This window comes from Bos indicus, chromosome 6 (genome assembly GCF_029378745.1).
Source record: "Bos indicus isolate NIAB-ARS_2022 breed Sahiwal x Tharparkar chromosome 6, NIAB-ARS_B.indTharparkar_mat_pri_1.0, whole genome shotgun sequence".
NCBI classification, from domain to species: domain Eukaryota; kingdom Metazoa; phylum Chordata; class Mammalia; order Artiodactyla; family Bovidae; genus Bos; species Bos indicus.
In genome coordinates this window covers 38,058,842-38,083,403 of record NC_091765.1, presented here as the reverse complement: position 1 = coordinate 38,083,403, position 24,562 = coordinate 38,058,842, and the positions used below count along the sequence as shown (strand labels likewise).

General features: G+C 35.9%; 1 protein-coding gene across 4 annotated transcripts in view; it reads right to left on the bottom strand.

The window, feature by feature from the left end:
- Window positions 1–24,562, bottom strand: part of NCAPG (non-SMC condensin I complex subunit G) — a 101,059-nt gene that overhangs the window by 22,263 nt on the left and 54,234 nt on the right. For 2 of the 4 annotated variants that reach the window (XM_070791215.1, XM_019962501.2), the window contains exons 2-13: window positions 22,983–23,189; window positions 22,330–22,558; window positions 20,232–20,377; window positions 19,864–19,948; window positions 18,690–18,882; window positions 18,066–18,215; window positions 13,260–13,400; window positions 12,573–12,696; window positions 10,614–10,703; window positions 10,119–10,298; window positions 5,125–5,235; window positions 2,797–2,916 (exon numbers count right to left, since the gene is read on the bottom strand). In XM_070791215.1, coding sequence (XP_070647316.1) covers window positions 2,797–2,916; window positions 5,125–5,235; window positions 10,119–10,298; window positions 10,614–10,703; window positions 12,573–12,696; window positions 13,260–13,400; window positions 18,066–18,215; window positions 18,690–18,882; window positions 19,864–19,948; window positions 20,232–20,377; window positions 22,330–22,558; window positions 22,983–23,135 — 1,722 coding nt within the window. In that variant the 5' untranslated portion in view covers window positions 23,136–23,189. Of the gene's footprint in view, window positions 1–2,796; window positions 2,917–5,124; window positions 5,236–10,118; window positions 10,299–10,613; window positions 10,704–12,572; window positions 12,697–13,259; window positions 13,401–18,065; window positions 18,216–18,689; window positions 18,883–19,863; window positions 19,949–20,231; window positions 20,378–22,329; window positions 22,559–22,982; window positions 23,190–23,526; window positions 24,126–24,315; window positions 24,547–24,562 lie in introns of those variants that run through there. The other 2 variants (XM_019962500.2, XM_070791214.1) reach the window with 2 other exon arrangements.

Here is a 24,562-nt window from a genome sequence, read left to right as displayed (position 1 = left end):
GCAGCTGAGCACCCTCTCTTCCCTATATTTTCACTGTTTTCATTTCACATGGGTCATTCTCATTAGGGTACAAAACAGGCTTTAATTTTCTCCATCTTAAAAAAAATTCAAACCAAAAAAACTTTTTTTACCCCATATCCTCTCTTGTTACCCCTCCATTTCTCTGTTACTCCTAACAAAGTAAAATCTTGAAAGAATAGTCTACACTGGCTATCTCCAATCCTTCTGAGAAGGACTGGAGACAAAAACCCTCCACTCAATAATTCTCTCTTTGGATCACTCCAATAGACTTTGACCTTCACATAAACTACTTTCATGAAAGTCACCAAACACTGCCTTACTTGCCAAAAATGCTCAACCATGAAGTCGTACCAACCTGTCACAAGCATTAGACAGTTGGGTCATCTTGGCCTCATTAAAATATCATCTTCACTTGCTTTCTAGGACATCACACTTTTCCCTAACTATCTACTTCACCTTGGTCTTAACTAGCTCCTCATCTCCCTTACCTTAAATGTTGTCTGAGCCCTAGAGAACTATCAAGTTGAAATCTCTTCTCAAACTACATGCATTTGTCAGGTAACATCCAAACTCTAGGCATCAGAGAATAAAGAATAAAGTTATTATAGAATAAAGACTCCCAGATCCATGTGCTCAGTCTGGGCCTGTCTTCTAGCTCCAAACCCACATACAAATGTCTATCCAATATACACCCACTTGTATGTGATGGACAGGAAGGTCTGGAGTGCTGTGATTCATGGGGTCGCAAAGAGTCGGACACAACTGAGCGACTGAACTAAAGCGAACTGTACCTCCAATTTCAAACTTACCATGTCTAAAATTGAACTCCTTATCTCATTTACCTGCCATAAAATCTGTTATTCTGTTTTCCTTATCACAGGAAAGGGTAACTCCATCTCTCCACCTATTCTGGCCAAATTCCTGTTTCCTTCCACTTCTTTTTCTCACATGCCACATCAGATTCATCAGCAAATTCTACAGACATTGTCCTTCAAACTCAAACTACCATCACTTCCCATGACCCCAAAAATCCTAACACTGGTCCAGGTCATCAATATCTCTTTCCTAGACTATTACAATGCCTTATGAGTACCCCTGCTCCCATACTTGTATCCCTGTAATTACTACTAGGGATCTGCAAACTATGACTCATGGACCAAATCCAGTTTGCTGCCTGTTTTTAAACAGAGTCTAAGTTAAGAATAAAACCGTACATTTTTAAATGGTTAAAAACTAGTATCTCATTATGTGCTAAAATTATATGAAATTTAAATTTTGGATTCTATAAATGTAAGTTTTATTGATCTACAACTACACCTAATAATATATCTCACCTGTGGATGTTTTCAACCACCACAGCAGGGCAAGAGTTCAGACAGACCATACGCCCTGCAAAGTCTACAATATTTACTCTCTAGACCTTTATAGAAAAGGTTTGCCAATCCATGGTCTAACTATCACTACACCCAGTCAGAGCATAAAAATCCTCTACTCAAAATCTTCTAATTCCTTCCCATCTCATTCACTGTGAAGCTACATTTTTACAGACTGCTGCTCCTGCTGCTAAGTCACGTCAGTCGTGTCCGACTCTGTGCGACCCATAGATGGCAGCCCACCAGGCTCCTCCGTCCCTGGGATTCTCCAGGCAAGAACACTGGAGTGGGTTGCCATTTCCTTCTCCAATGCATGAAAGTGAAAAGTGAAAGCGAAGTCACTCAGTCGTGTCCGACTCTTAGCGACCCCATGGACTGCAGCCCACCAGGCTCCTCCATCCATGGGATTCTCCAGGCAAGAGTACTGGAGTGGGGTGCCATTGCCTTCTCCGCTTTATAGACTGTTGCTGTTGCTAAGTCGCTTCAGTTGTGTCTGACTCTGTGTGACCCCAGAGACGGCAGCCCACCAGGCTCCCCCGTCCCTGGGATTCTCCAGGCAAGAACACTGGAGTGGGTTGCCATTTCCCTCTCCAATGCATGAAAGTGAAAAGTGAAAGGGAAGTCGCTCAGTCGTGTCCGACTCCTAGCGACCCCATGGACTGCAGCCTACCAGGCTCCTCCGTCCATGGGATTTTCCAGGCAAGGGTACTGGAGTGGGGTGCCATTGCTAGACATCCCTAAAGACATGGATGTCAGCTACCTACAAACTCTTTCTTCTACTATTCTTCCGTTTGCTCAGTCTGCCCTAGCCATATGAGGTCCTGCTCCTTGAACATGTAAAGCAAAGTCGTACTGCAGGGCCCCCGCACTGCTCTTCCCTCTCTTTGGAAACTTCTTAACCCAGATCTACACAGTTCATTCTCACTCCTCTCTGGTAATGGCCCAAATTTCGACTTATTAGTGATGTCTTTCTGGATCAAACTACTCCCACTCCCTATTCCCAGTCTTGATTTCCTTCCTCTGCTTTTTTTCCACCTGACATACTATTTACTGTTTATTTTCCACTGTGTATTTCCTCTGAAACTTTTATCTTGTGTTTTTCATTACCTATTTTATTTTTTCCTAAGTTAGAATAATGCAGGGCATATTATATGCACTCAATATAATTTGCTGTATGATTAATTTTAAAATAACCTTAAATAATTGACATTTCATCCTCTACAAAAGATTTTAATAACAGAAAAATCAAAAGATTAAAAACTGAGTTCCTAAAAGTCATCCATCATCATCAACATCAATAAGCCCTGGAATAGATTAAACTTATAATACTAGCACATTCAGACATATTGAGTATTTATTTCAGTAAGTATAATCAAGATTTTAATCACGTGATAAATCTTACCTGCAAGAGTAATACAAAGTGTTTACTTGCAAAATCCTGATTCTGCAGTCCACAGCATCCCAAACACAGTACAGCCAAATTTCTTACTACAGGATGAACATTTATTATTCCAGGAAGAATCTAAAATGAATTAGAAATTAAAATAATTTTGACTAGAGGAAAAAATTTAAAACAGTATATTAAAAAGGTGGTCAAAATGAAAATTTCTGTAAGACCTCATACATCTACTTTTTCCTCATAGATCTACATTTCCATATATAGTCTATTAACTCAAAAAAGTAAATAGTAAATTGCTAAAACATAAGAATACAGTCAGAGCAAAATATAGTCCTTATATTCCCTCCACCTGACAAAACTGATTCAATGGCTTCCTAGTGCTCAAAGAGACGTATTGTGTCTCTTTGTGTAGTCCATATTGTGTAGTCTTTCCCAGTATCATCTCATAACACACTATCCCTTGCTCTTGTTTATTCAATTGATCTGATTTCAATGTCTCCCAATTGGTGCTATCCACTAGGGACATAATGCAAGTCACATATGTCATTTTAAATTTTCTAATAGCCACATTACATTTTATTCCAAAATAAATAAACTATTATCAACACATGTAACCAATATTTTAAAATCAAGATAATATTTTTAGCTGTGGTTTCAAAAATATTTTATAAAAGTGAGATAACTTATGTTGCTTGTACTAAGTCTTTGAAACCCAATGTATTTTTACATTTATAAATATATATATATTTAGAATAGTTTTTAACAGTCACAGGTTTTTAATATCCACATGTTGCTGGTGGCTACAGTATTCACAAGAGTAAATCTACCATTCTTCCCTTCCTTTTTCACATACTTAATGTGCCCACTCAAATATCACCTCAAGGTCACCCTCCATGAACAGATGAAACTCATTATCTTAAGTTAACATATGACCATAAAGCTTTTCTTCATAGCAATTATCAATGGCATAAGCTTTCACTTGTTTATTTGATTCATGTCCCCTCTCACTTGACCAAAAGATCTACCAAGGGCAGTCTACATGTGTTTTGTAAATCATGTATACTCTATCCCCAATACTGAATGTATAGTACATAATACACTATAATAAACAATATTATTTATATTTATTATAAAATTAATATTCACTCACTTTCATTTTTAAAGCACAGTAATTCCATTAAAATATTATTACTCCTGTATCTAAATACCTTACTCTTCCAATCTTTAGACAGATTACTTTTATATATTGAAAATCATTATGACCATTCAATTTTGTATTCTTTATTTTCTCAATATTGTATGTGTTTTCCCACACATATATATGTCTTTGTAACTATTGTTTCAATTGTGTAGTTAATTATACCATAATTTATCATTCTCCTGCAACAGAACCAAACATAAAGCACACAGCAGAATTTTAAAATATCACTTTTCACTAGAGACATCTTCTTCCTTAAAATTAAAACTAAATTCTGGAGATTTAATAGATCTAGTTTTAATCAACTCTGGACTGTTGTAAATAATAATCAGATCTCTTTACTATATTGACAAACTCATGACAATCCAAGGAACTAGATTTTAGATCACAATTGTTGGCTGTTTTTCACTAATCCCAAGTGAAAAAACCTTGGGGAAAATCCTGGAAGAGCTTGGATACATTTAAAATTTGCTATGGATAAGCAGCAATATTAAAAAAATACTCTAAAGCTGCATGTCTAATACCATCACCATTAACCACGTGGCTACTGAATATTTGAAATTTGATTTGTCCAGATTGAGATGTGCTTTAAGACTTAGTATGAAGAAAAGAACATAATTTTTATATCGACTAACTGATGAAATTATAATATTTGGGGTATATTGAGTTAAATATATTAAAATTAATTTCACGTTTCTTTTTAATTTTTAAATGCAGCTACTAGAAAATTTAAAGTTAACAGGTGGTTTGCATTATATTTCTATCAGACAATGTTGTTCTAAGGCTTGCAGAATTTATATCCCTCTCCTGAGTAAAATGGAGATTACCTATGAAGGGTTTCTTTAGTAAAAAGTCTCTTAAATATGCAGTAATAAACAAATTCCTTTCACAAGGCTTACAATGTAACTTTCTCAGTCTTTCTACACGGTAAGATTCTGGTACTTTAAATATTACTATTGTATCTCAGTATTCCTTACTATTCAAAAAATGAAGATATTCTGCATCTCTTGCCAGTATAATTTTTTCAAACTTTCTAAAAGAATTATAACTTACATACCAGGTCTTTTACATGCATTATCTTAATTTAATTCTCACAATATGAAGCAGCCACTACATTATTTCTTTCAACATACCAAAGATTCAATGATGCCATCCATGGTTGCACCTATACCTGTTGAAGTGGACATCTGCTTCAATAGTTCATAGCATAAAATAAGACACTTCTGTAGGGTTTCAGCATCATTCTAAAACAAAACACAAGATATTCTGTGTTAGTAAGAATATAGTCTGCCCACCTCTCAAATATTTACTTTCTTAGAGTTTTTTTGTCTAAGACATGTCTCTATACACATTCCCTGAACAACTTTAACCATTCACATGATTTACCATTTATGAGCTAGTTCAACTATTTTCTAAAGTTTCATTTTCATATAGAAAACTGCCATAAGACATTTCCTCTTGTACGTCCAACAGGCTTTTTAAACTCAAAATGGCCAAAAGGGAACTAATTATTACCTACATCCCTCCTCCCGAGCAACATCCATAAACTGCTGCCATCTACCCAGCCATCCAAACCAAAAGACCTAGGATACACTCCTGACTCACTGCTCTCCCTGTTACTAATTTCAAAATATGTTTCAAATCCATGACTTCTTTCCATATCCCCCATCATCATGTTCAGACCACAATCATCTCAATACTACATTACTCTAAGTCTTCAAACTAGTATGTCTGCATGAAATGAATTTCCTGAGTAACAGTGATCTTCGTGAGACATAAATCTCATTTTTAGTTCTACACCATGATCTTTAAAAGGTCAATGTGGTCAAACAGATGCCAAGAGTAAACATCGACATTTTAAGAATCACTGAGCTAAAATGGACAGGAATGGGTGAATTTAATTCAGATGACCATTGTATCCACTACTGTGGACAAGACTCCCTTAGAAGAAACAGAGAAGCCCTCATAGTCAACAAAAGAATCTGAAACGCAGTACTTGGGTGCAATCTCAAAAATGACAGAATGATCTTGGTTTGTTTCCAACGAAAACCATTCAAAATCACAGTAATCCAAGTCTATATGCCCTAACCACTAACTCTGAAGAAGCTGAAGTCGAATGGTTCTATGAAGACCTACAAGACGTTCTAGAACGAACTCAAAAAAAGATGTCCTTTTCTTCATAAGGGATTGGAATGCAAAAGTAGGAAGTCAAGACGTACCTGGAGTAACAGGCAAGTTTGGTCTTTGACTAGAAAATGAAGCAGGGAAACAGCTAAGAGAGTTTTTCCAAGAGAACGCACTATCATAGCAAACACCCTCTTTCAAAAACACAAGAGACAACTCTACATATAGACATCATCAGATGGTTGATACCAAAATCAGATTGATTAATATTCTTTGCAGCTGAAGATGGAGAAGCTCTACACAGTCAGCAAAAACAAGACCAGGGGAGCTGACTGTAGCTCAGATAATGAGATCCTTATTACAAAATTCAAACTTAAATTAAAGAAAGTAAGGGAAACCACTAGGCCATTCAGGTATGACCTAAATCAAATTTCTTATGATTATACAGTGGAAGTGACAAGTAGATTCAAGGGATTAGATCTGATACAGAGTGTCTACAGAACTATAGGTGGAGGTTTGTAACACTGTACAGAAGGCAGTGACAAAAACCATCCCAAAGAAAAAGAAATGCAACAAGGCAAAACGGTTGTCTGAGGCAGCCTTACAAATAGCTGAGAAAAGAAGAGAGAAGTGAAAGGCAAAGAAAGGGAAAGACATACCCAACTGAATGCAGAGTTCCAAAGAATAGCAAGGAGAAATAAAAGAACCTTGTTCAGAGAACAATGCAAAGGAACAGAACAAAAGGACGGAAAACACTAGCAATCTCTTCAAGAAAACTGGAGATACCCAGGGAACATTTCATGTAAGGATGGGTACAATAAAGGACAGAAATGGCAAAGACATAACAGAAGCAGAAGAGATTAAGAAGAGGTGGCAAGAATAAACAGAACTATACAAAAAAGGTCTTAATGACTGGGATAACCACAATGGTGTGGTCACTCACCTAGAGCCAAACATCCTGGAGTGTGAAGTCAAGTGGGCCTTAGGAAGCATTACTATGAGGAAAGCTAGTGGAGGTGATGGAATTTCAGCTGAGCTATTTAAAATCCTAAAAGATGACACACTGTTAAAGTGCTGCACCAATGTCAGCAAATCTGGAAAACTCAGCAGTGGCCACAAAACTAGAAAAGGTCAGTTTTCATTCCAATCCCAAAAAAGGGCATTGCCAAAGAATGCTCAAACTACCACACAATTGTGCTCATTTCATAAGGTAGCAAGGTAATGCTCAAAATCCTTCAAGATAACCTTCAACAGTACATGAACCAAGAACTTCCAGATGTACAAGCTGGATGTAGAAAAGGCAGAAGAATCAGAGATCAAATGGCCAATATCCACTGGATCACAGAAAAAGCAAGAGAATTCCGGAAAAACATCTACTTCTGCTTATTTGACTACGCTAAAGCCTTTGACTGTGTGAAGTATAACAAAGTCTGGAAAATTCTTAGAGATGGGACTACCAGACCACCTTACCTACCTCCTGAGAAACCTGTATGAAGGTCATGAAGCAACAGTTACAACCAGACATGGAACAATGAACTGATTCAAAATTGGGAAAGGAGTACATCAAAGCTGTATATTGTCACCCTGCTTATTTAACTTCTATTGCAGAGTACATATTTTGAAATGCTGGGCCAGATGAAGCAGAAGCTGGAATCAAGATTGCCAGGAGAAATATCAACAACTTCAGATATACACATGATACCACCCTAATGGCAGAAAGCGAAGAGGAACTCAAAAGCCTCTTAATGAAGGTGAAAGAGGAGAATGAAAAAGCTGGCTTAAAACTCAATATTCAAAAAACAAAGATCATGACATCCCATCTCATTGCTTCATGGCAAACAGATGAGGGAAAAATGGAAACAGTGACAGACTTCTATTTTCTTGGACTCCAAAATCACTGCGAATAGTGACTGCAGTCATGAAATTAAATTAAAAGACACTTTCTTTTAATTTCATGAAAAGCTATGACCAACCTAGACAGTGTATTAAAAAGCAAACGTCACTTTGCCAATAAAGGTCCACCTAGTCAGAGCTATGGTTTTTCCAATAGTCATGTATGGATGTGAGAGTTGGAACATAAAGAAGGCAGAGCACTGAAGAATTGATGCTTTCAAACTGTGGTGCTGGAGACTACTCTTTAGAGTCCTTTGGACTGCAAGGAGATCAAACCAGTCAATCATAAAGGAAATCAACCCTGAATATTCTTTGGAAGGACTGATGCTGAAGCTAAAGATCCAATATTTGGCCATCTGATGTGAAAAGCTGACTCACTGGAAAAGACTCATGCTGGGAAAGATTGAAGGCAGGAAGAGAAGGGGATGACAGAGGATGAGATGGTTGGATGGCATCACCAACTCAATGGACTGAGTTTGAGGAAACTCCAGGAGATAGTGAAGGACAGGGAAGCCTGGCATGCCGCATGCAGTCCATGGGGTTGCAAAGAGTTGGATACAATTTAGCAACTGAACAACAACATGATCTTTGGGTAAGGCACAATTTTTAAAAGATCGCTTATACAAGGCCTTACATGAATTGGCCCTTAATTTTTCCCCCAGGTTTATCTCTTACCTCTTCCCGTCAATTCTATAGTCACATGGACCTTAAGTTTTTTTAACATAACAGGTACTCTTTAACTTCTGGGCCTTCACATATGTCACTCCATCTGCCTATAACATTCCTCTAACTCATTGCAGAGAGATGATAGAGTTCAGTAAAAGCACAACGAAAGCCACATGCCTGGGTCTGAATCCTGCTTCCACCATTTACTATCTATATAACCTCAGGCAAGTTACTTGCCTTCTATAAAATGAGGATAATTGTACTAATTCCACTAGGTCATAGTGAGAATCAAATGAATTCACACTCAGGAAAATCCCCGCCCCCACAACACACACATACAAAAGAATCCTGTAACTACTAGCTTAAAAATTATTTTTCAAATCTCAAGTTTAAACATTTATTCTTCTGGAGAAGTCAACACCACACTATGTGGTTTAGATGCCTCTCCTACCCTTACCTGGCTATAGCATTTATTACACTATACTGTGATTATACTGTAGCAGATTCATAACCCTTAAATAGGACAAATGAACACAGAAATGGTCAAAGCAAGTAAAGTTAAACAGATAATATTAATCATGACAGATCACCTTAGTTAAAATTTCTCTAATTCAGATCTGCAGTTTATATCTTCTCTCAGTTTCCATTTTCAATTTTTGCTTTAAATTTTCTCCTCAAATTTAAAAGCCCATTGAATTTGTCAAACAAAAGAAATAACTATTAACCATGAAAATAAAATTCAGGCATATCCATTGGGAAGGTGGGGTGTTAGAGCAGGGAAGTCTATGGCTACAGAACTCAATGACATAACTCACAAAACTCCCCTGTACAGCAAACTCTTCTCTATCCAGCTTTCTCTTCATGAGAATAATCAGAGGCCATTACAGAGTACTGAGAAGAGTTGCCCATGCTATACAGCAGGTTTTTATTAGTTACCTAGTTTATATAGTATCTCATTTAAAATAACAAAGTTACTTAGCTTTTTCTAAAACCAAAGAGTAATTAAAATAATATGTGTAACAGTATTGTTACTATAGACATTCTTCTCCTAGCAGTGGAAAGATCATGAGTCTTCCACAAATAAGGGAAACATGCATTTTCCTTTTCTAAATCATTCAAGACAAACTAAAACAAAAAACAAAGTGAAGGAAACCACTGGAAGGCAATTTTCCTTGGCAAGCAAGAAAGACTTTAGATCCTAGGGATTAGCATGACAAGGAAGCAAATCAAATAAAGTCCTAGCTATAATAATTAAAGTTCATTAAAGCTTTGTGAAGTCCAAAACAGAAAGGAACTGGCAGAAAAATATAATTTTCATATTATTTCATGGTACTGTTAAAAATCCTTCCAAAGGGAATATATTCTGGCAGCTAAATTAAGCAAACAAGGTTTAATTATGATAATTAATAGCAACTGAAATTTACTGTAAAAAAGTTATCTATACCTTCTCTATGTGGACTTCTTTCATTTCATGTTGCTCTGTCTCTTTCAAAAGGTTTATTTTGGCATCCTCTAATGCTTTTATTTCTTCTTTTAATTCTGATGCTCGATGAAAATCCTGTAAGGTAATGCAATTTTCCAAAGAGTCTTTTGCCTCAATAAGTTTAACTTTTATTTCGGCCATCTAAGAAAAGATATAAATTGTATAAACACCAAACAAAAACAATTAATACAAAATCTGTAGCAAACTAAACAGCATTATTAACATCTCAACCATCTACAAGTTTAATCAGTCGGGCACATACAGAAAAAGTTGTAGTCTTCCTGAAACAGACTGGAAAATCTTTCAACTCACATAATCTGATAACATCTTGATACTCATAGTTTAATAGTTAATCTATAATTTAACTTTGTGAGAGAAATTTTGAAAATGTACAAGAAATAAAAGACTTGCACACATACATTCTAGTCAAGTATTTCTTTGATTTAGAAGAGTTACCTTAAGCTCTTTCTTTCTTGCATCAGCTGGATCATTATTAACAGCAACAGTAACAATGGGTGCCCGAATCTCTGAGATAATTTCTGTAACCTGATAAATTATAATTCAGAATAAATGTTTTAATATATGTTATACAACAGAAAATGACATTCAACTGTTACACAAAACTCCAAACAGTATCCACAATCTTTTGAAAAATAGAGCAAAACATATAAGCAAAAATGGCACACATTCTATTTCCTACACAATTTTAGAAAAAAATGACCAAACAATACATCTGACTAAAAAACTCTTAATATGGGAAGGTAAATAGGCATATAGACACTGAAGATAAATTCTCTTTCATACAATGCTTAGAAACAGAAAAAAAAATGAAAAAAGCCTGTAATCTTAGGTACCATAAAATTAAAATTTTCTGCCTCTAATCCTCAACTCCCTCTCTTGTTAAGCTACAATGGGAGTGGAACACAAAAATAAGAATACTCGTTAATTCTTCCTTTGGGTGCACGAGGCAGAATGACAGCAAACTAAACACTTTCCTTTCAGAGACACTAGGCACCGGAGTTGGCAGATTCAGGAAAAAGTTGCATCCCTAATGAAGGTACATTAAACAGGTGCTGTATAACCACTAATTGGCAATGTTGTAGAAGGAATTTATATATTATCTGTATAAGGAAGGGCTGGAAAAGACAACCTTTGAATAACTTGTGATTTACAATTTTATGAAAATCAATGATACAAGTCTGTTTTTTAGAATACCCCAGAGAAAAATAACAGTACTTGAAAATAGTAATATAAATTTTAAAAAATAAAATATTTTATCTAAAAAAAATATACTTAAGATACTTATTTATCAAGCACTTTACCAAAAATAAAGATATTTATTTACCAAGCATAAAATGGGAAATGAACCCAAAGTGAAGAGGAACTAAAGAGCCTCTTAATGAGGGTGAAGGAGGAGAGTAAAAAACTGGCTTAAAACTCAATATTAAGAAAAATAAGATCATGGCACCTGGTTCCATCACTTCATGGCTAATAGAAGGGGAAAAGGTGGAAGCAGTGACAGATTTCCTTTTCTTGGTCTCTAAAATCACAGGGGATGATGACTATAGACACGAAATTAGAAGACAACTACTTGGTGGGAAAGCCTTGACAAACCTAGACAGTTTATTAAAAAGCAAAGACATCACTTTGCCAACAAAGGTCCATATAGTTGAAGCTATGGTTTTTCCAGTAGTCATGTGCGGATGTAAGAGCTGGACAATAAAGATGCCAGAGAACCGAAGAATTGATGCTTTCAAACTGTGGTGCTGGAGAAGACTCTTGAGAGTCCTTGGAAATCAAAATCAAACCAGTCCATCTTAAAGGAAATCAACCCTGAATACTCTCTGGAAGGACCGATACTGAAGCAGAAACTCCAAAACTTTGGCCACCTGATGTGAACAGCCAACTCACTGGAAAAGACGCTGATGCTGGGAAAGATAGAAGACAGAAGAGGGCGACAGAGGATGAGATGGTTGGATGCATCACCGATTCAATGGACATGAATTTGGGCAAACTCTGGGAGATGGTGAGGGACAGGGAAGCCTGGTGTGCTGCATGCAGTCCATGGGGTCACTAAGAGTCGGAAACAACTTGGCAACTGAACAACAACAAATGTATAAATTCAGCTGGCTCTCAAACCTAGCAACCAATGCCTATGCCACGCCTTCCCTAAACTGCTCCATTTCAAACTGAATCAACACAATGACAGGCACAGTAAGAGAAGAAAAGAAATATTTTTTAAAACGTGTGTGTGAAAGGGACTGGGTTTTAAGAAGTTCAAAAGCTTCACAGAGACAAAACTAAAACAAAAGCAATTAAAGACAAATAAAGCCAAAAGCACTGAAAACACAATTAACACTCAATGTTATTGACCAAAATCTTTTATTTCTATCACCAATGAAGAAAATTACTTACAATTTGTATTCTCTTATTATCATCTATAATGATGTGGAGCAGTCTCTCAACAAGAAAAGAAATTAGGGATATTGGGGTGGTAGGTAGAGTAAGAATCTCCTGTAAGATACCCAGTAGTCGTTTCCTAAATTCAAGAAGAATTATTTTAATTTCAATACAAAAAGAGAAACACATTATATTTCAACCTATTCTGCAGACTTAACTTGTCTTAATTCTTTTTTATATTTATCTTTAGGTACAAAAATATATGTATAGACTTTAAGCCAAAATTCACATTCTGAAAAAAAAAATTGATAAATGACCCTAATAATCTTTCATAAATCAACATGATGAAATGACAAAATACCATGTGATTCAAATAATTTATACCATATTTATTATAGAGAGGACTAATAATACTAACAGAAAATTTTAAGCAAAAACCTGCAACTTTATTGTTTATTCTGATGAAACTGAATTAGAAACTCTTATTTCCATATATATATAACAGAGAAGAGAAACAGAGACAGTACATATTTTCGCTTATATACTCCATATATGTATTATATATACAAGAGGAAAGAAAAAACTTCATATAATATTTTAGAGACCTAGGTTAAATACACTTAATCATATGGTAATATGACTGTATTTTAACAAAGACTATTAGGAGAGCAAATTAGAACAAGAGTTAACATTTAAATGTACCTTCCTCCTTCTTCATTGGTATCCAAAGACTTGATAATTAGAATTAACTGTTGACCTATGAATTCTTTTGTCATCAAATTGCCAATATAGGAAAAATCACCTCTCTGTTCTTCAGTAACAACTGGAATGCTTTGAATATAACTAAAACAAGCACAATAAAATGTAGAATTTGTTACAAAACTTTGAACAGCTCCCCATTAAGTGAGAAAAGGATCATTTTATACCCTTATCAGTCCCAAGATCTATATATGGACATTTTATACCATGTGATACTAATGTGATTTAGAAACTAAATTCTGTGTTATTGTCATGAACTTTCATGAACTTACTGGCTTGATTCAAAAGACCCTGGAAATATATTTTCGTTAAAAATACATTTCCTATGGGAAATTTTCAAAAGGTACATATTTATATCTCTTAATATAACTAATTATTTCAATGTCACTAGTATTCTCAATTAGAAAGTTCTAAATCTCTTCTTCAAAAATACAATTATTCAGAAAGAGCCTGTCTTCCCTCATCATCCTTAATCATTATTTTGTTTAAAAGAATAATAGTATAAATAAAAATTATGTTGTTACCCATGAACACAATGACCTTTTAAAAAAACTGGAAAAAAACTTCATGAATTTGTATTACCTTGCCTGAGGGCCTTCCTGGTGGTTCAGATGGTAAAGAATCTGCCTATAATGCAGGAGACCTGGGTTGGATCCCTGGGTCAGGAATATCCCCTAGAGAGGGAAATGGCTATCCATTCCAGTATTCTTGACTGGAGAATTCCATGGACAGAGGAGCCTGGTGGGCTACAGTCCTTGCTTAGGGTCCTATTAACCACTATACTGTTCTTATTCTAGTATAATTGCTACCAAGCAAGCACTGTCAACCACACTTTTACTTTTAGTGTGTGTGTGTGCGCGCGCGCGCGCGGGCGCGCGAGCGCGCGTGTGCGTGCTCAGTTGCTCAGTGGTCTCTGACTCTTTGTGACCCTATGGACTGTAGCCTGCCAGGTTCCTCTGTATACGGGATTATCCCAGCAAGAATACTGGAGTAGTGGGTTGCCATTTCCTCCTCCAGGGACTTCCTGACCCAGGGATTAAATGTGCATCTCCTGCGGCTTCTGCATTAGCAGGCAGATTCTTAACCACTGAGCCACCAGGGAATGAATCCCTTTAATTTTTTACTATCACTGCCTAAATTAGTCATTTACAACCCGCACCTAGGTAACATTCAAGAGCTTACCAGAAGTTCTTTTTTTCCTGTGGGACAAAAAAAGCTATTTAAAAGCAAAATAAAGAAAGAGTTTAAATAGATTATGAGTTTAAACTTACACAACTAGGTGCCATTAGGTTGGAATTTATGAAATGACTCATTAGAAAAGACCCTGATGCTGGGAAAGACTGAAGGCAGGAGAAGGGGACGACAGAAGACAATAGTTGGATGGCATTACGGACTCTGTGGACCTGAGTTTGAGCAAGTGCCAGAAGATGGTGAAGGACGGGAAGCCTGGTGGGCTGCAGCTCATTAGGCCACAAAGAGTCAGAAACAACTGAACAACAACAATGTAGATGAAAAATGTGTCATTTTAAACTGTCAACAAAAATCAAGTTACAGATACTGCAGAATTCTGTATGACAAATAAATGAAATGACTCATAAAATTACAGCCAAGAGTAAATAAAAGCTCATCAATCCACAGCAATGATATTAGGAACTTCAAACCTATCAGCCACCTTTTGGAATCTGGCAGGAAACTAAGCAACAGCTACAAAACTGATAATTATAAAAATGTATAAATCAGTAGAGTTGCTGAAAAACCTTCACTCAACTTTGGATCCCTCCTTACTTTTTCATCATAGCATTAAGATTTTGGGTATCTTCAAAAATAAATTTAGAGTAGTTATTTCATTAGTAATTACAAATCCTAAACTGCATAAATAGAACTTAAAATGGACCCAGCGCTTTTAATTACCATGAAATCATCTATTCTCAATCATTTTTACAAGTAATCATTGTAATGAAGAGACCACTCAAGAAAGTCTTTTCTAAAACTAAGAATTTATATTTAAGCTTTCTAAAAACTGTATGTGTCCCTTTTCCTTACTCAAATTTAATAAGCCTCATTTAACAGCCCCAATCTCTCTCTTTATGTGAACACCTCAATTAACAGGAAATTGTTTCCTATTAGCATTCAGAGTCACTGACTCTTCCTGTTACAAAATGTTACAAAATGCCTGAAAATTTGAGATCAAGAAACAACTTTTCCATTTCATTTTGCTTCTGTTCCTGAGAAAACTATTCCTATCTAATGACATTGCTCCAAAAAGAAAATCATCCTGTTTAAGTATTATTTCAATAATTAAATATAATCTTTAAATCTTTTCATAAGTGAAAAAAACAAGTTGATTCAAGTAAATTAATTAAAAACTTACAAAGCGACAAAGGATATATAAAAATCACTGATCTCTCAAAGTCAGAAGAACTGAACTCTTCACAAGAATTAATCTGTGAAGCAGTCTTTGAGATGTTTTCTGTTATTTAAATATTTAACATATCCTCATACTTTCTTGTATTTTCTCAATCTATGAGCATTTATTACTTTTATGTAAACATGTGTTATTTAACACTGCATTAAAAACACTCCTTTTGGCCCTTTGCTGTTCACCTGAGCTATCACAACATAATTAATCGGCTGTTTGTTGTTGTTCGGTTGTTCAGTTGTGTCCGACTCTTTGCAACCCCATGGACTGCAGCACACCAGGCTTGCCCTGTCCTTCACCATCCATATCCCAATACAAAATAAAAAGTTTAAAAAAAAATCACTTCTTTTTGGAACATTTCAACATGGCCCAAACTGCATTATAATGAATATTCCAATTAAAGCCTGAAGTAATTACCATTAAAACTCTAAGCAGATTCCCACGTTTCTCATGTTACTATGAGTTCAAGCTCTAAGTCTTCATATTGGCTCATATTTAAGATATTTTTAAGTTCAATGTTTTGCATACAAAATTCAAACACATTCTTAGCTTTGCTCTCTAACTTCTGTGTGGAGCCACTATAAGCAAAAGCTTTCCTGGTGGCTCAAATGGTAAAGAATCTGCCTGCAATGTGGAAGACCTGGGTTCGATCCCTGGGTCTAGAAGATCCCCTGGAGAAGGGAATGGCTACCTACTCCAGTATTCTGGCCTAGAGAATTCCATGGACAGAGGAGCCTGGTGGGTTCCAGTTCATGGGGTTGTAAAGAGTCAGATAGGACTGAATGACTAACACTTTCACTTTCATAAGCAAAAGCATAATTCTATATTCCCCCCAAAAAAGAATTCACACCCATAATTCATACTGTATGAAAAGCTTTTTTAAAAAATGCATCAAAACCAGGACTTCCTGGTGGTCCAGTGGTTAAGACTCTCTGCTTCCACTGAAGGGGGCACAGGTCCACTTCCTGGTTGGAGTGGATCCAACCAGATCCCCACAAGGTGCAGTCAAAAAAAAAAAAAAAGGGAACCAAAATCATGAAGTTAAAAAATCTACACACCAATATTCATTAAAAAAAATATATATATAACCTTTGGCCCAGCAATTCCACCTCTTGGAATCAACTCTACAAAATCCCAAACAAACATAAAAATGTAAAGAAAGTTTAAGACACCTTTATCAGTGAAAACTGAGAACATCCTAAATGTCCATCAACCATCAAGAGAAGAGCAAATTAAATATTACCACCATACTATGAAGTGACATGCTGTTAAAACTGTGACAGATTTGCATCTACCAATATATAATGATCTCATGTATCAGTAGTTGAAAAAAAAGCAAAGATATGTATAGTCTGTGTTATAGTGTTAAAATTATGCATTTAATGTGTGTCTCTAAATGCAGAGAAAGAGGGTTTGGAATTGTATGCCCCAAACTGTTTAGATATCAACTCTATGGAGATTGAGGAATTAGGAGATAAGAGGAAACATATTTATTCTATGTACTTCTGTATTTGAATTTTTGACAATGCATTCATGTTTTACTTATACAAGTTTACTTGTATAATTGTAAAGTGATCTAAGTAGAAATCAGGATAATTCAAATAAATAAAAGATATTTTGAAAAAACTTTCTAACAAACAAAAAGCCAAACAGTGACAATTTTAATAAATACTAAAACAGGCCACAGGGATCCACCCAGTCAATTGGAAAACTATTGCTTGCCCATGCACCATATCCAGCCTGTTTCTTGTTTTTGTACAGCGTGAAAGCTAAGATTTTTACATCTTTATATGACATACATATAAATACATAAGTAAAAATATGTACATGTGAAAATTACATGAAATTCAAATTTTAGTGTCCATAAAAGTTAATGAAAGTTTTATCAGAAAACAGCCAGATCTATTCATAACATATTTTGTGGCTGCTTTTGCAGAGTCACAGCAAATTGAGTCACTGTGAGAGAGACAGTCTGGCCCACAGAAATATTTACTAAATAGATGTACTACCTGGCAGTTAGAAAAGGTTTGCCAACAAATTTCAAAAGGGAGTACACCATTGTCAACCTTACAAAAAGTGTTCATCATCACGTCTGAACAATTTTAAGAAAATGTCCCAAAACATACTGACTTTGGTCTTTTAGTATACTGAGCAGCACAGGATATTCTCTAGAGTTTCAGTGTGCATACCTATTTTTCCTTGTCTGTCAAAAAAACTGGATTTTAACTTATTCTTAATCAAGCATGGCTCTGAGGGAGGGGGCTGGAAAGTTAACACACAACAACACAAGTACAACACAAGCACAGTCCAAACCGAAGGAAAACTTTTACCTCAGTAAATACTCTGCATATACTACAGGCTCTGGCAAAATCTGCTCTAAAAATTCTTCACCTTCTTCTCCTTTTGATTTCAAATGTTCACAAAGGACACGCCAATACAAAGCAAATTCAGGAGTTAATGTATCTGCTGGAATCAATTTCCTTCATTTAAAAAGCAAAGAATAAGACATCTTAATATCCAGTGAATATTTGAACACAAAAAAAATTTGAAACGAGTAGAAAACTGGGAATAAGCAGCTTTGATTTATAACCACCACCTCTTTAATTGCAAAGTCATTAATTTATCCACACAAAAAAGAATGAAGATAGTTAGACAAAAAGGAAAAAGACTCAAATAAGCAAACATAATAGGGATGCATGCTGTTGGACTTTTCATGGTAGGCCTAATGCAAACATAAAAGTAATAAAACAAAACAAAAAATGGAAAGTAGTCTAAGTGGTGAGTTCTTATATAATGAGGAAAAAAAGGGAAAAAAGACATTCACCAGAGCAAAGAAAACCTAAGGGGTCTCAGTAAAAGACGCCGATACAATCTTAAGTAATGGTAAAAGGGACTACTTTTAAGTACAGAAGTTCATCAATTATCATATTTCAAATAATGAGAACTTTATATACCTGCCGTCATTATTTTTACAGATTTCTGCCAGTTCATTAAGAGGAGTCATGGAAAACAAGGCATTGAGAACAGAGACTGCTACTTCAGAAGAATTTTCCACATCCAATCGATGAAGCAACTCTAATATATTTCCTTCAGTAAAACGTAACCAGCCTTGGAGAAGATGCTTCTGCATTGCTTGTTTCACAGCATCTGTTAAGTCATTGGAAACATAGGTGAACCAAGTTCCCCTCTAGCTTCCATCTCCTATATTTTTTGTGCTTTAATTAATTTTTATCAGATCAATGTTAACATTTAAGTCGATATTTACTACAAAAGTGAAACCAGACAGAGACAAAACAAAGCGTACTAAAGAAAAAATTAAAAGAATGATATCACAAGTCACTATGATCCTCATTTTCAAGTGAAAATGGAAAAGATCAGAACCAAATATATAACCACTACCACAGCCTAATATTTTTGCATTCCTTCTTTCATTGAGTTCATTGGGCTTCAGATGTTAGACTATATATAATACCTATTATTTCACTTGTTGCCTGACTTCATGTATTATACAACTGATATTTGCAGTAGTGAATCATACAGGCAATATCACTGAAAAACCTTATTCTTAGTTTTTAAAGTCATCCTAGTTACTAGTCCTTCAAACTCAGGTTTTCTTGCTGTGGCAAAATTAAGCCATTGGAGACTTCTCATGGGGTTTGGAAATTTAAAATATATCATTCCTCGTATCACTGCGGTAAGTCAATTCTCCAATTGTAAAAGAGAAAAGGTGGGAAACAGGGAAATTACATTGGTCTGACCATTTCTACTTGTTTTAGATGTACAGAACACATTCATAGCAGGATATACACAAAAGGGATAAGATAGCATTTTTTTTTTAAGAGAGAGGGCTGAAAAAGAGATTCTGCCCTACTGCTGACGTAGGTTATTTTTACAGCCTTAAACTCTAGTTTCTCCATACACCAAACACAGAAAAAAACAAACTGAGCTACTTCTAAGAACCAAGATCTTGAAAAATGTCTTCTATACAATACACCTAGATAAACTTTGACAGGCTGTGGAAATGATAGATTTACCTGATCTAATTTATTAATAGGACACTCTTTCCTAAACCTTTTAGTTTGACCTCAAAATCTACTAAAGTTTTATGTATAAAGATGTTTAAATTACCTGATCGGTCATTGAGACCTTGTTGAAGGAGCATTACTCTCTGAGCAATGGACAGAGCTCTCATGTGAACCTTTTCAGCTAAAACCTTTAAGAGACAGTAAAAAATGGCCATTAAACTCAATATAATTTATGCATTTTATAACTAGTAATATCTCCTTCACCTAAGAAAATTATCTACAATCTCCAAAAAAATTAATACCCGGCCACACAATAATGCGATAGGATTCTACCTAAATTATTTATACTCTGTCCATAAAAATCTCAATTGAAGAAATTGTTACATGCCAAATATTTTTCAAAGGTATTTTAAGATTATGGCTTCTTGTCTTTTTAAGAACAGGTCTACACAAGACAGTGGACTTATTTACCTGATAAGCCAGCTTTCTGACAGTTTCTTTCACATCCTTGGTGCGCCCAACAATTTTTGGCAAAGTCTTTGCTGATGGCGCAATACATGATAACACTGCCCGCCTAACTTCTGGATTTGAATCATTTTCAATCAAAGTAGCATATGCTAAAAATAGAGTAATAATTTTAGTACAGCAACAAAACATTTATTTAGCCATAGTCATAAGATAGCCCATATTTCATAATCTTTATAATGATAAAAATACTATATTTTAGTCTTACACATTTAATTTTAGCTGAAGATTCTTTTCTGCCAACATCCCTTGAAAAGGACAGAATGAGAAAGCAGTCAATACACTGGGCATAAAGGCTAAAACCGAAAACAAATAATCCTAAAAACCATGAAAAATCCATCATTCAGATTATGTCTTTGCTACTCAAGATTTAGAAAAAAGTCTAAGCTGGAAGGCAGTTTATTTTAAACTAATATGGCTTTTATAAAGAGGTCATTGTTTTAATTTTTAATAAACCTAAAAAGAGAGAACTTCTAGTTTTGCTGAACAAAATTCATTTCCTGTATTTAAATACTTACCTCTAGATTTTCCTCAGCTTTATCATCAAGTATATGTTAACTATTAAACATACATATTTTACACATTATTATGTCCTTCATTTAATACCAAAAAATAGCAACTACCACGAGTTATTAAAATTATAAAGATAGTAACAGAGACAAAGAGAAAAACAAATCAGAAGAGTTCCCAAAAGAAGCCTAGTCATACATAAAAAAGTGGAATACGACTCTCTTTACAAGCCAAGGTAAAGAAAGATTTCTTAAATAAAATAAAGTACAAACCATAAGAGATTGGTAATTTTGACATTAGGAATTTTTCCAACAAAAGACATAGTGAAGTGGTGAAATAATCCATCTAAAGTAGGAAGATCTACAATCCATATAACCCAATGGTTTCCCTTCAGAATATATAAAGAACTCCAATTAATAAGATAAGTCAATAGAAAAATGAGCAGAACACATTAACAGGCATTACACAGAAGAAATAAAATTGGTTGCTAAATATTGAAAAGATGCATAACAACGACATGATACATATAATCAGATAAACAGAAATTTAAAAATATGACAATACCAAACATTGGAAAGGATAGGGCTCAATGAACACTTTTATAGTTATTGGAAATATAAATTGATAAACTGTTTTGTAGAATACCTGCACCTTATCCAATAAAGCTCATGACATATACCAACAAGTCAACCCTTAGGTATACATCCCAGAAAAATTGTGCACCAGAACCCATGTATAAAAAAGTTCATAGCAACAACACTGTATTTTAACAGGGGAAAAAAATGCAAACTAAAAGGTCCATCAATATCAGAAACAATTGTCTTATACTCATACAGCAGAATGTTATAAGTCAGCAAATAAATATATCAACATGGATGAATGTTAGAAATAATGTTGAGAGCACAGAAATATATAGTATGATTCATAAAACATACAAAATGATAGAAAAACTTCACATTATTTAGAGGTATATACATGTGGTTGGGCTTCCCAGGTGGTAGTAAACAATCTGTCTGCCAACGCAGGAGATGATCCCTGGGTCAGGAGATGATCCCTGGGTCAGGAGATCCCCTGGAGGAGGAAATGACAACCCACTCCAGAATTCCTGCCTGAAAAATCCCATGGACAGAGGAGCCTGGTGGGCTACAGTCCATGGGGTCTCAAAGAGTCAGACACTACTGAGTGACTGAGAACACACACACGTGTATAACTGTTCAAACAAACAAAAGGCAAGAGAATAATTAAACAAAAATTCAAAATAATCATTAATTCAGAGGGAGAGTGACAGAACTGGAGTGGACCTAAGATAAGCTTCAAAGGTACTGATGATATTTTTTCTTTTTTTTTTAAGTTGGATGGTGGCTACTTGAGTTTAAGATGTTTCCTAATATATGTTTCAAAATCATATTATATATGTGTACATATATATGAACTATACTCTTCCATAATACGTCATAATAAGAAAATTCATCTGCTGAGAATTTAACAAAATCAACGAAACTGAAAAAGGATTTAGGGAGCTATACATACATACCATTAACCACTGGGCATTCATCATCTTTGGGATCCTGAAGGCGTGAAAGAGCAAGAACTGCCTGTATCCTTACATTTGGAACTTTATCTTTCAATCTAATAAGCATGGCTTCATTAATTTTATCAAACAAATCATCATCAATTTGGGCATTTTCTGGCATATTTCCCAAGAGCTTGTTTATGAGCTGGCACGCTCTAAATCTAACTGCATTGCTGTTTGCTTCATGAGACTAAAACAGAAACAAATCAAAATTTATTCCAAGTCACATACCATTATTAACTTGCAAAAAAACCTTGATCCATAGGCATACTAAATACACATTCCATACCACAAAGACTCAAAATATACATAGTCTAAAGCATTCACTAAATTACAAAAGCATATTCATTCCTCTTTGTAGGAACTCTCACTTCTAAAATAGAGAACCCATTTAAAACAAATGTTTATAAGAATTGGCTTAGAATGGTCATTAAAAATTTAATGCAGAGCTATTTTTAAAAGTCCACATTTTAATCTTAACGACAGCTCTAATATTTCCTTTACATTTCTCAATTATCAGATATTTCATTCCCTAAGATGCACAAACTCCTATGGCCCTTTTAAAATAGCAAAATTTTCTATACTATTCTCCTGAAATTCTAGTTTTCCTATACCTTTAATAGAAAAGTAAGCAAATAATTTAAAATGCCACCATCCTCCTCCTCCTCTTCATCATTTTCCATATCTGATTGGTGAAATGAAGTAACAAACTTTGCGGCAAATTCTATTACTCTTTCCACAGCTGGTTCTCGTTTATAGACCACCATAGCATATTTAAGGTAATGAACAAACTCCTCATGAAAATCTGTTTTGTCATCCACCTGAAAGAGAAAAGAAACTGCATGGATTAAATCCTTTTTTCTCAACATTACTCTAAAACGCTGAAAACACCAGCCCTACCACAAACTAAAATCATTATTTAGTAAACTCTCACTTATCCAAACCATCGAAATAAATCTGCACAAACCTCTCTCTAGAGAAATGTACTTCTCCCAGGAAGAAAACAAACGTGAATTTTGACAGTGAAAAGAATTCTTTCGATATTTTTTTCAACACTCTTTAATTCTCCATATGATGCCTTGGTACCAGTTTAGTAAAAATCTGCTTCTTTATGAACAATCCAAAATCAATAACAGCGGCTGCATTTTACCAAATTACCTTTAATGTGCGTGGGCGAGTAGTCGCTGCAGTTGCGTCTGACTCTTTGCGACCTTATGGACTGTAGCCTGCCAAGTTCCGCTGTCCATGGAATTCTCCAGGCCAAGAATACTGGAGAATACCAGGGCAAGAATGCCATGCCCTCCTCCAGGGGATCTTCCCGACTCAGGGATCGAACCCGCGTCTCCTGAGGCTCCTGAACTGCAGGCGGATTCTTTACCGCTGAGCCACAGGGGAAGCCCATTACCCTTAATATTACACAGCAATCCCTTTCCGATAACAACTTTCACATCCTGTCTCATATCCTCAAGCCCTATTATACTGACATAATTTTTCTAGCACCTCAAGATAATTTATTTTCCAGAAATCCATTGTCCTATTCGTCTCAAGGCTTCATTCAAAAGGAAGCAAACAGTATTTACGTGACTAGGAAGAGTCTGGTGCTAACAATTAATTTGCTAATTGGTGATTTGATGCAATTTCATTGTGGCGCGAGGTTTAAGTAATTAGATGTGGGCGGTGACCAGAAGGACAACAACCGTTGAGCCACCGCGTTCAGGACCCAGGATGCAGCCCTACACTAGGTCGCCCCGGTGCGCGAAAACATTTCTCTTAGATTCGCCGCCAGAGAATTAACGGTCCACGCCGTAGGCCTCTTCGAACCGGGTCTGAAAGGTTGAAGAGCCTAGAGTCGTGACGAGATTTGTCGGGAGGGTAGCGGGAAGCCCCTGGGAGAGAGGCCGGGGAGGGGAGAGGCGGGGGCTCCGGACCGCGGGCGGCCGCGCTTACCGAGCCGTAGGTGCGGTTCAGCGCCACCACCAGCTTCGCCTGGTTCTGGTGAGGCTGCTGCGCCAGCTGGAAGGCCTCCTTAATCAGCAGCAGTCTCTTCTCCTTCCCCATGGCGCCAGTACCCGGCCGAGACAAAGCCTGTTCACGTTCGCCTACAACTGGCCAGACGGACCACCGTCCGCATCTCCACTGGGAGGCAGACAGTCGAGGGCGTGGTTACCGCCAAAGCGTTCAAACAACTCCCGCG